We start from the raw sequence: 12,892 nt of genomic DNA, 5'->3' as shown, positions 1-12,892 counted from the left end.
ATTCATCTGGCTGCCTAGGGAACAGCATGTGGGAATTCTATAGAAGTCAAAATATCCTAAGATATTAACTAGCAACTGTGATCAATTCCACAAGGACAGGTATGTTCTGCAAAGACGATCTCACGGTTTCCCAGTTGTAGGGAAAAGCTTCATTATCTGACTTCCACCCTGAGCTCCTGATCTAAACTGAGTACAGTTTGCATCTCACTTTGCCTTAGTCCTTAGTCCACTTCTCTCGGATTACCTGACTGTGCTTCATCTCTCTCTCCCTCAGCTTCATTTATACAAAACAAAAGAGAACCTGAAGTAAAGACAATGTAAAACCCCCACAGCCTTCCTAGCAAAATGCTTTGAATGGATTATTCATTTTCACTGTAATTTGACTTCAATATATAGCAGAAAATGGCCAAATGCATCTTCTGAAAGTGGACCCAGGCTTTAAGATTTCCCATGAAAAATCCTTGAGTTATTGCAAGAATGTGCCAGGCTTTCCTGACATTTTAACCCAATTTTTAAGCACAGGATAACCCCTTTGTGTTTTTCTGCTATCATCATCATCATCATCATCATCATCAGGCACCAAAGAATAAACTTCTTGTTAATGCTTGTTGGACCTCTAATCTACAAGTTTCAAGGGGTAATTGCATCTTCTGAACTGGCTCAACAACTAAGTTCACACATAATTCTTAAATCAGGGACTGCTTTAATCATGAATAAGCCACAATAGCTGAATTCATACAGTACGCCTATTTAACACCAAATAAATTATATTACGTTTCATACAATCACATTATTTTTATTTGTGAATTCAGTCAGCCTATACGTGATCTATTCTGTGCTAGATAATTAATGACGTTGAGTCTAAGGCAGGGAACAGTACATGTCTGAATTAAGATCATAGGGTTCATGGGAATTTATCCTTTACAAATTGATATACATCCTTTTTTCATGAATGAAAAAGTTTCACTTATAAATAAAATCCTGCCTGAAAGCATGGAGGTGATGTTAGTATTTTAAACAAGTATTTTAGTTAGTTAGTATTTTAACTTTGAGCTTTGTGGTTTAAAATTAATAGTTCATTGTTAAAATGTTGCTTTTTTATTGTAGATGAACTGTCAAACTCATCAGAAACCAGACTGTCTTTAGAAGATCTCTTCAGAAAAGAGTTTGTAGTTCATAATCCAGATGCCAAATGGATGAATGGTATGTTGAACATATTGGACAAAAATTTTGAATAGAAGATGTAAAAAGTGAATTATAAGCTACATTAACCAGTTTATAAATTTAGAGAGTATGTTATAAATGTGGGGAGCTACTTATTAAATACTGGACAGATTTAAGCTTTCGTGGATTAAATCTATATTTAATCATATTTAGGAAACATACCATCAAATCAACTGGCCTTATGTTAGCCATTATTTCTATGGGTAGATTCTAAGCAGGTCCAAGGCCAAATTCTGATATAGTGATAATCAGCCATTTGAGATAGGCCAGCTCAGGAAACAGACAAGCATATATACTATATATATATTACATTCATTTATATTAGTATAAAGAGACATCACACAAACATATATTTATATAGATGTTAATTTGTGTAGAAATAGATTTGATTTATGAATTTAGAAACTCTGACTCTAAGCAGTTTAAAAAAGCAACAGCCCCAGCAATTGCCTTGCTCACAAGTTAAGATTAAAGAGCCAATCTTCCCCTGGATCGGCTCACCCATCCCCTATTGTACTTCCACCTCTCATCACTGCTGTTATATTCCTCTCCATCTCCGTCCCCCTCAGCTAATTTAGCTTCTCTCTCACAATTGCTCAAGACTGCAACCTAACTCTGACCCAAATCCTAACCTGTAATACACTACACCCAGCCGTAATATTCACTCAGACTCCCTAATCAAACCCAACCCTGTCCAGGTAGATCAGTCTTCTCTTCCTCTTCTATTTCTATTACTCCTTTCTCTATGTCAGTTCCTCACTTGGCTTTCCTCCTGTCTAAAGACTGGAGCCTAGAGCCCCCACCACCACCACTTTGTTCTCTCACTTCAGCTATATGATATGAAATTCAAAGTAATATTTCTTATTATCTTTCACTCTGTCTCTCACACACAGACATAAATGCACACAAACACATATACAGACACAGACACACCCATTGATATTTACCTCATTTTTATAGAGTGGGGGAATGTAAAAAGCAAATAAGGACTGTAGTTTTGTAGATGACAGCTGCAAAATGTTTTATAGTATTACCAGGGATCTCCAATTAATTATGTTAATTAATTTATCCAACTTTGGAATTAGCTCCCTTCTTCTCTTCATCTCTGTGGAAATGTGATGCCATTTAAAAGAGTTTAAAGACCTTTTTATTGGGTTAATGGATTCTGAGTCTGGTTGTTCCATCCCACTCTTATTCATCTGATAGTTTAGATTTACACCTGTTTTGAATTATTACTAAAACGGGTGTAAACTTGGTCCTATCCCATAGTGATGTTGTAAAAGTGTCACTGTTGCCTTGGTTGTTTAGTGTTTATATTTGTTATGCTGGGTTGCTAATAACTTTTGAGCTAACTTTATTGGATTAATTTGTATTTTTGTTTGTTTTGTACCATGTTTTTATGTAAATACTAATAATAGGAAAAAGTTGAAAGAATATACTATAATTTGAATTTTGATTCCAGTGTATCTAGCTACTTTTCTTTCCTAATTTTGGTCAGGTTTCTGATATTTGGAAGAATATATTTGTTTGGAAAATGCAGCATGCTCAAATCTTTCTTCCTCTGCCCCTGTTGGCTTTACATCTGTCATCCTTTCCTGTTTGGCTTTTGTGTCTACTAGTGCTAATTGAACTGATAACAGAAATGTCTTAAATTGTGTTTCATTCATCATAAATAATTAATAATCCTGCATCTATTTTTCTGGTTTGACTTTCACCTCCCCTCCAGTTTCTTGTCATTTTGATGTAGTTTTCCAACAGATAATTTCAGAATAGAAAAGGGAATGAATTGCTTCTCCCCTCCAAAATGTAAGAATTCTCCTTCCACAAAACAATAGACAAGGTTTTTATTTTGGTCTGTCTCTTGCATTGTTTCCTTTTCAGAGCACTTGTGCACCAAACAAGTTGGAAAACAAAACACAGTTACTTTCGGAAATCACTGAAAACTAAATGCTAGTCTTTCAGGGAAAAAAACATCTGAATGCATTCAGTAGAAAGTGCCTTTAGGAGGGCCAATACTGTATGCACATTTCACTACATTCTGCGAAAATGGCATTTTTTAAATAACGAAACAAAAAATTAAAGTTAGCTAACTCTGAATTTCATCAGATTTTGCTCTCTTGACTAGTTAATTGAGCACCTTTAGCCCAATTATGGCAAAAATAAATTTGTTTTTCAAGGGTCATCAATGAGAGGAATGAAGATTCAGATTTCTTAAACAAGATTCAGGTTTGGATTCTAGAATTGGAGTGGAGTCCCTTACAAATCAACATGAAAAAAAATCAGGCTGTTCCTTGAATCACTAAACTGAGATTTAGATTTTTCTAAAGGTCCAGGGCAAAAAGTATTCTGGGGAAAGGAAATAAATAAAGAAAAAAGAGAAGCAATTTACTGAAAAAGGAGCCTAAAGAATGAACGGGTTGAGAATAATATTTGGAGAACTAGGTAGGAACAACAACAACAACAACAACAAAAGAACCTTGAATACAGTGCATAAATAAAAAAAGAAGACATACTATGTGAAACAATTGGGTATGTTTCATGTAAACATGTGAAAGGTCATCAAGACTGTGGGTTAAAAAAATGACTGCTAACTTAACCTATAACTAGTGATGGGACTAAAAATCAGACCTTTAAAGAAAATGGTGGTGGAAATAAAATGGTATAATCATTCATAGCATAATCTGTGCTATAATACCACTTTAAACATAGAATAGTCAAAATAAAATCATCAAAAATTATTGAATAATATTCATCCCCCATTCTCCTATTACCATATTTCTTTTACTGATTCTTTAATTACAATTATCATATATATCGTTTTGTTTTCCATTTAGTGACCTTACTGTATCTACAATGAAATAGCAAACATGATGAAGTCTTTAAAAAAATCAGCTTTGACTTTAATATACTGCCTCATAAGACTTGTATCTATAATTGTGTACAAGTCTTACAAGGCAGTAATAGGCTCTATATTTTGTTTGGATAAACAAGGCATGTTGCTAATGTTATTTTAATTTGTAGAATAGATAAATGGATTTGATTATTCAAACTCTGACACTTTTTTAAAGGATTTTTTTTTAATGTGCTTTCTTCTTGATTTATATTGCCTTTTTTTTAAAAGAAAAAACAACATATATTGTCATTTATAGTATTCTAGTAATTAGGAAGCAATAATAATCCACTAGGAAACATTTTAAAAAGGAATTTATATATGAGTAAAGATAAGTGGAATGCTTTTCAATGAAGATTGTGCATTAAGAGTATTCCAGTTCAAAATACTACATTTTTGTACAAAACACTGGTTGTTTTCAGATATTAGTATATGCACAGAATGAATATATTTGCTCTTGGTATATGTATATTTATTAGTATGAACAGAAGTGTGGTACCTATGGTTTTTAAGTGGTTGTTAAAATCCACTTTGAAAAAATTGAGACATATTTCTGTAGTCCTCTTTCATGTTTGAATTAATACATTTAATAATGTTTCTAAATGGTATTACAAATATATGTTTTATTCTTGTGTAGTCCTTGAAAGTCAATCCCCCCATTTTGTGCTATAGCAAGGAGGGGTTCATAGGATTAGGGTCCCAGTTCAATGTTTTCTGTAAAGAAAGGCATGTCATTCAGGGGAGCTGCAAAATTCTGGGTGGAACATACTTGTGGTTTTGCTTTCTTACAAATGAAGGAAGAACTTACATACTAATTTGACTTTTTTCTATTATATTGCATACGCTTACAGAGTGCAAAAGTGTTAAGAATAAAGGTACAAAAGGCAAAATGAAAAACAGAACATAAATAAAAGCGTTGTGAAGGGGAATTTTGGTGATACATTCTCCCCTTCCCTTCCATTCTTTTCCCCCAACCATTAACTACTAATTAAATATTGATGCTATGTTTTTAATATTTAATATTAAACATTGAAGGTTTTTGCTTATATCTATTTAAGTCATTTCATCTGTGGTTTTTAATTAGTCTCTTGACTCTTCCTAGAAGCCATATTCCAAATGTTTGAATCTGCCTTGCTGTGTAATATGTTATTCAGAGGGGAGCCATTCCTGCTTAAATTTGGTTAAACTTTGGTTATGGATATATATCGTCAATTTTGCCATTGTTGTGTATTCACTAAATTTAGTCTCCCAATCTTGTATTATCAGTAGACTTGTACTTTTCCAATGTTATGCCAGGTTTGTTCTTGTTGCTGTCAATATATGTATATGTGTGTGTATTTGTGTATGTGATACTTTTCAGTTAGGCTTTCTGGAATTATCCCTACTAAAAATATTTGTGGTTTCAGTTCAAATTTTATTTTTAAAATTTCTGAATATTGTGATGTATTTCCTATTAATACTTTTGAGTTTTTTTGCATGACCACCACATGTGATAAAATGTTCCTTTTTTATTGTGACATTTTTGAAATGTATTATTATATTATTTGTCCATCTTGGGGTTACTTAATGAAGTTATAAACCATCTATAAAACATTTGATACCAATTTTCCCTGAGATTATAGCTTGGAATGATTTTTATTGGTTTTTTCCCATTGATCTTCCCATTATTCCTTTGTCATTACTTGTTTGAAATTTTGTATCCACTTTATTTATTTATTTATTTGTTTATTTATTTATTTATTTAATTTTCAATTGCCCATCTCCCCCCAATGAGGGAACTCTGGCCAACTCACAACAAACATTAAAAACATAAATATATATAAATACATTAAACATTAGTTAAAAACATTGCTAAAAAGGAGAAGGAGATTCCAAGAAGATGAAAAATCTGAGGCTGAAGACAGAAGGCCTCTATGGGGCTAGCCATCCCCATGCTTGAGGTATTCCCTCCCCACCCCAGGCCAGGTTGGCAGAACCAGGTCTTCAAAGCCTTACGGAAGGCCAGGAGTATGGGGGCCAATTGCACCTCTGGGGGCAGAAAGTTCCAAAAAGTGGGGGCTACTGCAGAGAAGGCCCACCTTCTGGACCCCACTAATCGAAGTTCTTTCACTGAGGGGGTCCGAAGCATGCCCTCTCTGTGTGATTGAGTGGGACAGGTTGTAGTCATAGGGGAGAGGCGGTCCCTTAGGTAACCTAGTCCCATGCCATGTAGGGCTTTAAAGGTGATAACCAACACCTTGAATTGGACCCGGAAGCAGACTGGCACCCAATGCAGCTCGGGGAGCAGAGGCGTTACATGGGCCGTCCTTGGGCCTCCAACAATAGCCCATGCGGCTGCATTCTAGACCGGCTGTAGCTTCTGGATACTCTTCAAGGGTAGCCCCATGTAGAGCGCATTGCAGTAGTCTATCTGGGAGATAACAAGGGCATGAGTGACTGTTCAAAGGGCATCCCGATCCAAGAAAGGGCATAACTGATGCATAACCCGAAGTTGTGCAAAGGCCCTCCTTGCAACGGCTGCCACCTGCTCTTCAAGCAGGAGCCGTGAGTCTAGGAGGACCCCCAGATTATGCACTGGATCTGTGTGGGGAAGTGCCACCCCATCCAGCACCAAAGATGACAAAATCCTGGATACAGAGGAGCCATTAACCCACAGCCACTCTGTCTTACCAGGATTCAGCCGAAGCCTGTTGTTCCCCATCCAGACCCTTACAGCCTCCAGGCACCGCGAAAGGGTGGCCACGGCATCACTTACTTCCCCAGGGATGGAGATGTATAGCTGTGTATCATCAGCATACTGATGATACCTCATCCCATGATGACAGATGATCTCGCCCAGAGGTTTCATGTAGATGTTGAAAAGGAGCGGAGAGAGAACCGAGCCCTGAGGCACCCCACAAAGGAGGGGCTGAGGATGGGACCTCTCACTCCCTATCACCACCGATTGGGATCGGCCCTGGAGAAAGGAGGCAAACCAGCACAAGACCGTGCCGCCCACCCCCAATTCCCTAAGCCATTCCAACAGGATACCAAGGTCGATGGTATCGAAAGCCGCTGAGAGATCAAGGAGAGCAAGGATGGTCACACTTCCACCATCCCGCTCCCGCCAGAGGTCATCCATAAGTGCGACCAATGCCATTTCCATTCCATATCTGGGCCTGAAACCTGACTGGAAGGGATCCAGATAATCTGTTTCCTCCAGAACCCTTTGGAGCTGTGATGCCACCTCTTTCTCAACCACCTTCCCCAGAAAGGGGAGGTGGGAGATTGGACAAAAATTGTCCAGCACAGTAGGATCCAGGGAGGGTTTCTTGAGGAGGGGGTGCACCAATGCCTCCTTAAAAGCAGCTGGAAATACTCCCTCCTGCAAGGATGTAGTAACCATCTCCTGGATCCAACCACATGTCACCTCCCGAGCTGCTTTCACCAGCCAGGAGGGGCATGGGTCAAGATGGCAAGTGGTGGCCTTCACAGTCCCCAGGATCATGTCCACTTCCTCAAGAGCAACAGGATCAAACTGTTCCCAGATAACTGGGTAAGAAGAGTCCCCTGGTATCTCCCCAGACCCTGCCCCATGCTCGAAGTCTAACTTGGAACGAATCCGAATGACTTTGTCCTGAAGATGCTCTGAAAATTCCTCTGCACGACCCTGCAAATGAACCCCCACATCCCCCTTACCAAGAAGGGACCTAGTGATCCTAAACAGGGCCACTGGGTGGCATTCTGCAGATGCGATAAGGGTGGAGAAGTTGTGACACTTCGCCACTCTTATTGCCACAAGGTAGGCCTTGATAGTGGCTCTAACCTGTGTTTGGTCGGATTAGGTCTTTGTTTTCCTCCAGCGGCGCTCTAGATGTTTCTTAACCCTCTTCAGCACCCTCAACTCCTCCGTGAACCACGGGGAGTGTCGGGTCCGATGTGGCAGGAGAGATTGCATAGGCATGATCCTGTCCAAGGCCCCGGCCGCCTCCCCATTCCAGGCAGCATCCAAGGCCTCCACTGGACCATGCAGCAGATCCGTGGGAATATCCCCCAGCTCCTTCTGAAACCCTGACGGGTCCATCAGGTGCCGGGGGGCGGACCAATCGCATGGGTCCAGCCTCCCTGCAGAGGGGGGTGGTATAGGAGAAACTCAGGGTCACCAGGACGTGATCTGACCATGACAGCAGGGAAAGCTGTAGATCTTCCCTCAGATCACTTTGCCATTGCTCCGACAAGAAAACCAAATCTGGCATGTGGCCACTGTCTCGGGTTGGGTCCTGCACAATTTGAGACAGGCCCATGGCTGCCATGGCAGCCATGAACTCCCGAGCCGCCTCCGAGGACTGCCCCGGGGACGCTAGGTTGAAGTCCCCCAGAACCATAAGCCTGGGGAACTCTACCACCAGCCCCGAGATGGCCTCCAGCAGCTCAGGCAGAGATGCTGCCACGCAGCAGGGAGGCTGGTACAATAGCAGAACTCCCAACTGTTCACGGGCGCCCAACCTAATAAACAGTGTCTTTATCATGTGATTTTTAACAAATTTGTTCTGTCTCCATATTTCAGTAACAATTTGTAGATGTGTCCCCAAAAAAAGAATTTTGGTTCTGTAAAAACATTTCCAATTCTGACATCTTTCTCAAGGTCCATCCTTTCTTAAGGTCACTTTTTCTCCTTCCAGCAATTTGTAAATACATTAACCATGGTTAATCCCTACCTTCACTGAGCAATTCTTGCTGTGCCTGTTTTCTGAATTTGAATGTAACATAGTAGCATATATAATGAATTCTTTCTTACTGTAGGCACCCTTGAAGTAAAAAGTATTTGATGGTGATGCTAATAGTGACAACTAATTTTTAGGAGATTCCAAATGTTTAACAAATTTTGTCTTATAATATGTACCTTCAGATTCTTTTCTTCTTTTATTTCTTTCTGTCATAAAACATCCATTTGTCAAGACAGCTGCTTCTATATTTGATGTTCTGCTATTTAGAGATCATGTGAATTACATTATCCATGAGTAACAGCTTGCTCAATAATATAATTCAAAGTTAGGGAATGCAACTCCATCTCTTTCTTTTGAGTGTTGCAAGATATTGACTCTTACTCTTGTTTTTCCCCCCACTCTATATGAATCTGTTAATTGTTCTTTGCTGTCCTACGAGCTTTTATCTGAGATTGCAATTAGTGCCATCTGGAATAAGAAGTTCATCCTAGGCAGTATATTTATATTTATTGTTGCAATAAGTCCTATCAAGAAAGTTTTAAGTTTTTCCACCTTTAAATATCCTTTTTTATTTCTTTCCATAATTTATTATAACTGTTTTGAAATATCTCTTTGTTAAATCATGTCAAATAAAGTCTGAAATATTTCACTAGATTTTTTGTTACCTCACAGCCCATCTCTTTTTTCACAAGCATTAGCTTATTTTGACAGTGTGATGTTATTTAACAACCGTTAATATGAAGACATATATGACACAGCTCTCTTGCAAAATCTAATATGCAGTGCATGCTGTGTTATTTATCCATTGGCTTTTGTCCTTATACCAGTAAGAACAAGGAATGTATGCCTTGGTTTTTAATGGATGGTTATTTATGAAAAATGATATAATTAGAACATAGCAAGCTGAGGAATGTTTATGGAATTGATGATATGGACTGATTGGCCTTGTTCATCCAACATGCTTAACTATGTGAGCATGGAGTTAACATAACATGGGTCCCTAGCTAAACATGGTTAGTAGGGTCTGGGAACTCAGGAATCTTTGGGGCTAAATTAATTCTCTGTAGTCAGCTATACCTTCTGAACAGGGACATAAAGTCTGTAGACAAAAAGATCAATTCCTAGAGAATTCCCTTTCTTTCTGTTCTCTTTACATTCCTCTTTTTCATGACTACATGGAGGAGGGTAGAACATGAGGAGAAAGAAGCAGGTGATTAATGCCAATTATGCTTGCAACAGTGTACCTGGTTGAACACTAACTGAAACTGGAGGGCTGAGAGGAAAGAATGCTGCTTTCATTCCACTATCCTTGTAAGGAAACCTTTCTGCTCTCTTACTACTTCTGAGGGCATGCACCTGATGCTGACCAGAGAGAAAGCTCAGGGTTGTTGCTGGTATATAATTTACCAAGTTTTCAATAATTTCCCTGTGCAAACTGGCTGAGACAGTTCTTAGAGGTAGAGCTTAAGAATACTAAGTTGGTGGTTCTGGGAGATTTCAGCATCCATCCTGAGGCCCTCTAATAGGACTAGCTGAGCTCTATCATGTTCATAATAACATCTACTGGGATCTCTTAACTGATTATCAGTCTGATACATATGGTCATGAATATCATACTCTGTGTGTGTGTGTGTGTGTGTATGTGTGTGTGAGAGAGAGATTAGGGGGTGGGGTTAGGTTGGGGATTCTTTTACACCTTTGTCATAGACCTCTTTCTCATGAGGCTTAGATTTTATCCCTATAGAGGTAAAAAGATCTATTAGAGTGGCTTGCCCTCCAAGACTTGTGGAATTGAGGCCATCTTGAATGCTCTAGAAATTTCTTGATTTGTGGGACTAATGATCCTTTGTCATCTTATGGAAAGAATTGTTGATATGAGAGCTATCAGTGACCCTTTTCAGCACTGGGAACTCCAGAATTCTCCTTGATTCTTCCAGCATGTTCGTGTTTGGGTGTAAAATGGCTGCACAGGCTGTAAAATAGTGACAGCATTGATGGCACAAATCTACAGATAAATGTGACTGAGCCCAAGTGAGAGGGGGTTCTACTCAGCTTTCTGGCTGCTAGGGTGTGTGGTCCTGCAGGGGACCATTCTGTCTCCCTTGTTGTTTAATGCCTATATGTAGTTACTGGGTGGGACCATAAAGGAGTTGGTAGGTGGGTATCACAAGTATACTGATGAAACCCAGCTCTATTTCTTCCAGCTATCTGAGTCAGGTAAGATGGTATAGGTGTTGTAGCAGTGAGGCTACTATTTAGAACATCTTTCAGAGATCCCATAACTCCCATTGTGTTGTATACTGGCTACATATATACTACTGCTCAAACATCAACATTTTAGTATTGATGTTGAAGATTCCAAATAGTTTAGAAATCCAGCATTTGAGAAAACACCTCTCCTGTTATGCATTTCCCCAATATTCAGGGAGAATATCCTAAGCATCCCATATATGGAGGAGGAACATTATATGAAGATGTGAGAATGGGTCTTCTTGGTTGTGGGCCCTTGGCTTTGGAAAGTCCTTCCCCTGAAAATCAGGCTTATTAACTGTCTTTTGACTCTAGATAAAGACCTGCCTTTTTCTACTCACTCACTTTTGGCATTATCCACAGCCTGATAATGTTTTTTATCTCTTAAGTGCCTCTGTACTAGTGTCACTTGTTTATTATACTATGTTTTTTAATTCTTTTTTCCTCAAGTTATTTATTATTTTACTTGATTTTATTATATCATTGTTTGTTTGTTTTTTGTATTTTATCACTACCATTTGGTTAGAGGACTGACTGTAAAACTTAAATGAAATAAAAAAATAGTGCTGACCTCAATAGGACCAGCACTAATTTTTCTGTAATCCCTTTAAACTTTTTTTTTTTTTTAAGTGAGGAAGTATAAGATGCTCATTCCCCTTTGATCAGGACATCTGCAATAGTTTTCAGGTAGAATGTGGTGGTAAATATTTACCCAGGGGCAAAAGTAGATTGAAACAACAGTGTTGTGAGAACACAGCCATTGAGAGGTTAATAAGATAAATAAAAGTATACTTATGGATCTTATTCACTAATAATTACAAACTTAGTTTTCAGTGTTCATATTTTTTTTCTTTGCATGCAAACAATGTAAGCATTTTATTTAAAACCAAATAAGGCAGCAACTTCTGTTTTAATTTACATTTTATTCAAAATTAAATTAGCACCAACTTCTGTTATAAGAGGAATATTCAGTTAATTTTCCATGGATGCTAGTTCCCAGCCAAGAAGATGTAGAAGGGATATTGCAGGCAGCTAGAAAAGCCACTTGTCATGCATCTGATGTGCAGATGTGCAGATGCATGACAAGTATTGGAAGACATAGTAGAGGATCAGGTCATATATCATACATATAAATATATATCTACAGTGGTGCTTAAAAGTTTGTGAACCCATTTGAATTTTCAGTATTTCTGCATAAATATGATCTAAAACATGATATGTTCTCCACATGTTATAAAACTAGATAAAGAGAACTATGTACCTATATATAGCTTTGGATCACTTTCCTCAATAAAGCAATGAACGAGTATAATGTTTTGGACTCATTTGTTTAATTGGGTTCTTTTTATCTAGTTTTATGACTTGTGTGGAGAGCAGATCATGTCCTAGGTCATATTTATGCAGAAATATTGAAAATTCAGAAAGGGTTCACAAACCTTTAAGCACCACTGTATGTGCGTGTGTGTGTGTGTAAGATACATAGATACATACACAATGAAACAGTTGTTTACTCAAATGATAATGGGGAGGAATTATAGAGATGAATGCAAATACAAGAAATTCTATTATACATTTAAGAGATTATGTTCATTCTTAACAATATTGTAGCATGATAATTAATAACATTAGTATTTCAACTATATCCCAGGCATTATTATCACAACCAATGCCCAACAGAACTTCAGTCTTGCTGACCATGTTTCACAAGCTGTTTGCAGGTGTTGCTGCCTAAAGTTCTGAACAAGCAATATTGAAAGCCTGCCTCTGCATACTCAATCTCCAGAGAGCAAGTTAATGGGCTGTCTGGATTGTGGTCTGTGTC

At 38.2% G+C, this 12,892-nt stretch overlaps 1 protein-coding gene across 1 annotated transcript in view; it reads left to right on the top strand.

The window, feature by feature from the left end:
- The window catches only part of DPP10 (dipeptidyl peptidase like 10), a 259,921-nt gene that overhangs the window by 59,256 nt on the left and 187,773 nt on the right, over positions 1–12,892 (top strand). Inside the window, exon 3 of the mRNA XM_088146483.1 lies at positions 1,108–1,203. Coding sequence (XP_088002609.1) covers positions 1,108–1,203 — 96 coding nt within the window. The remainder of the gene's footprint in view (positions 1–1,107; positions 1,204–12,892) is intronic.

This window comes from Python bivittatus, unplaced genomic scaffold, assembly GCF_059951505.1.
Source record: "Python bivittatus isolate LINGU-HERP-01145 unplaced genomic scaffold, Pbiv_v1 ctg000480_np1212, whole genome shotgun sequence".
NCBI classification, from domain to species: domain Eukaryota; kingdom Metazoa; phylum Chordata; class Lepidosauria; order Squamata; family Pythonidae; genus Python; species Python bivittatus.
The sequence above is the reverse complement of the archived record's forward strand: the minus strand, read 5'-3'. Positions and strand labels throughout refer to the sequence as shown.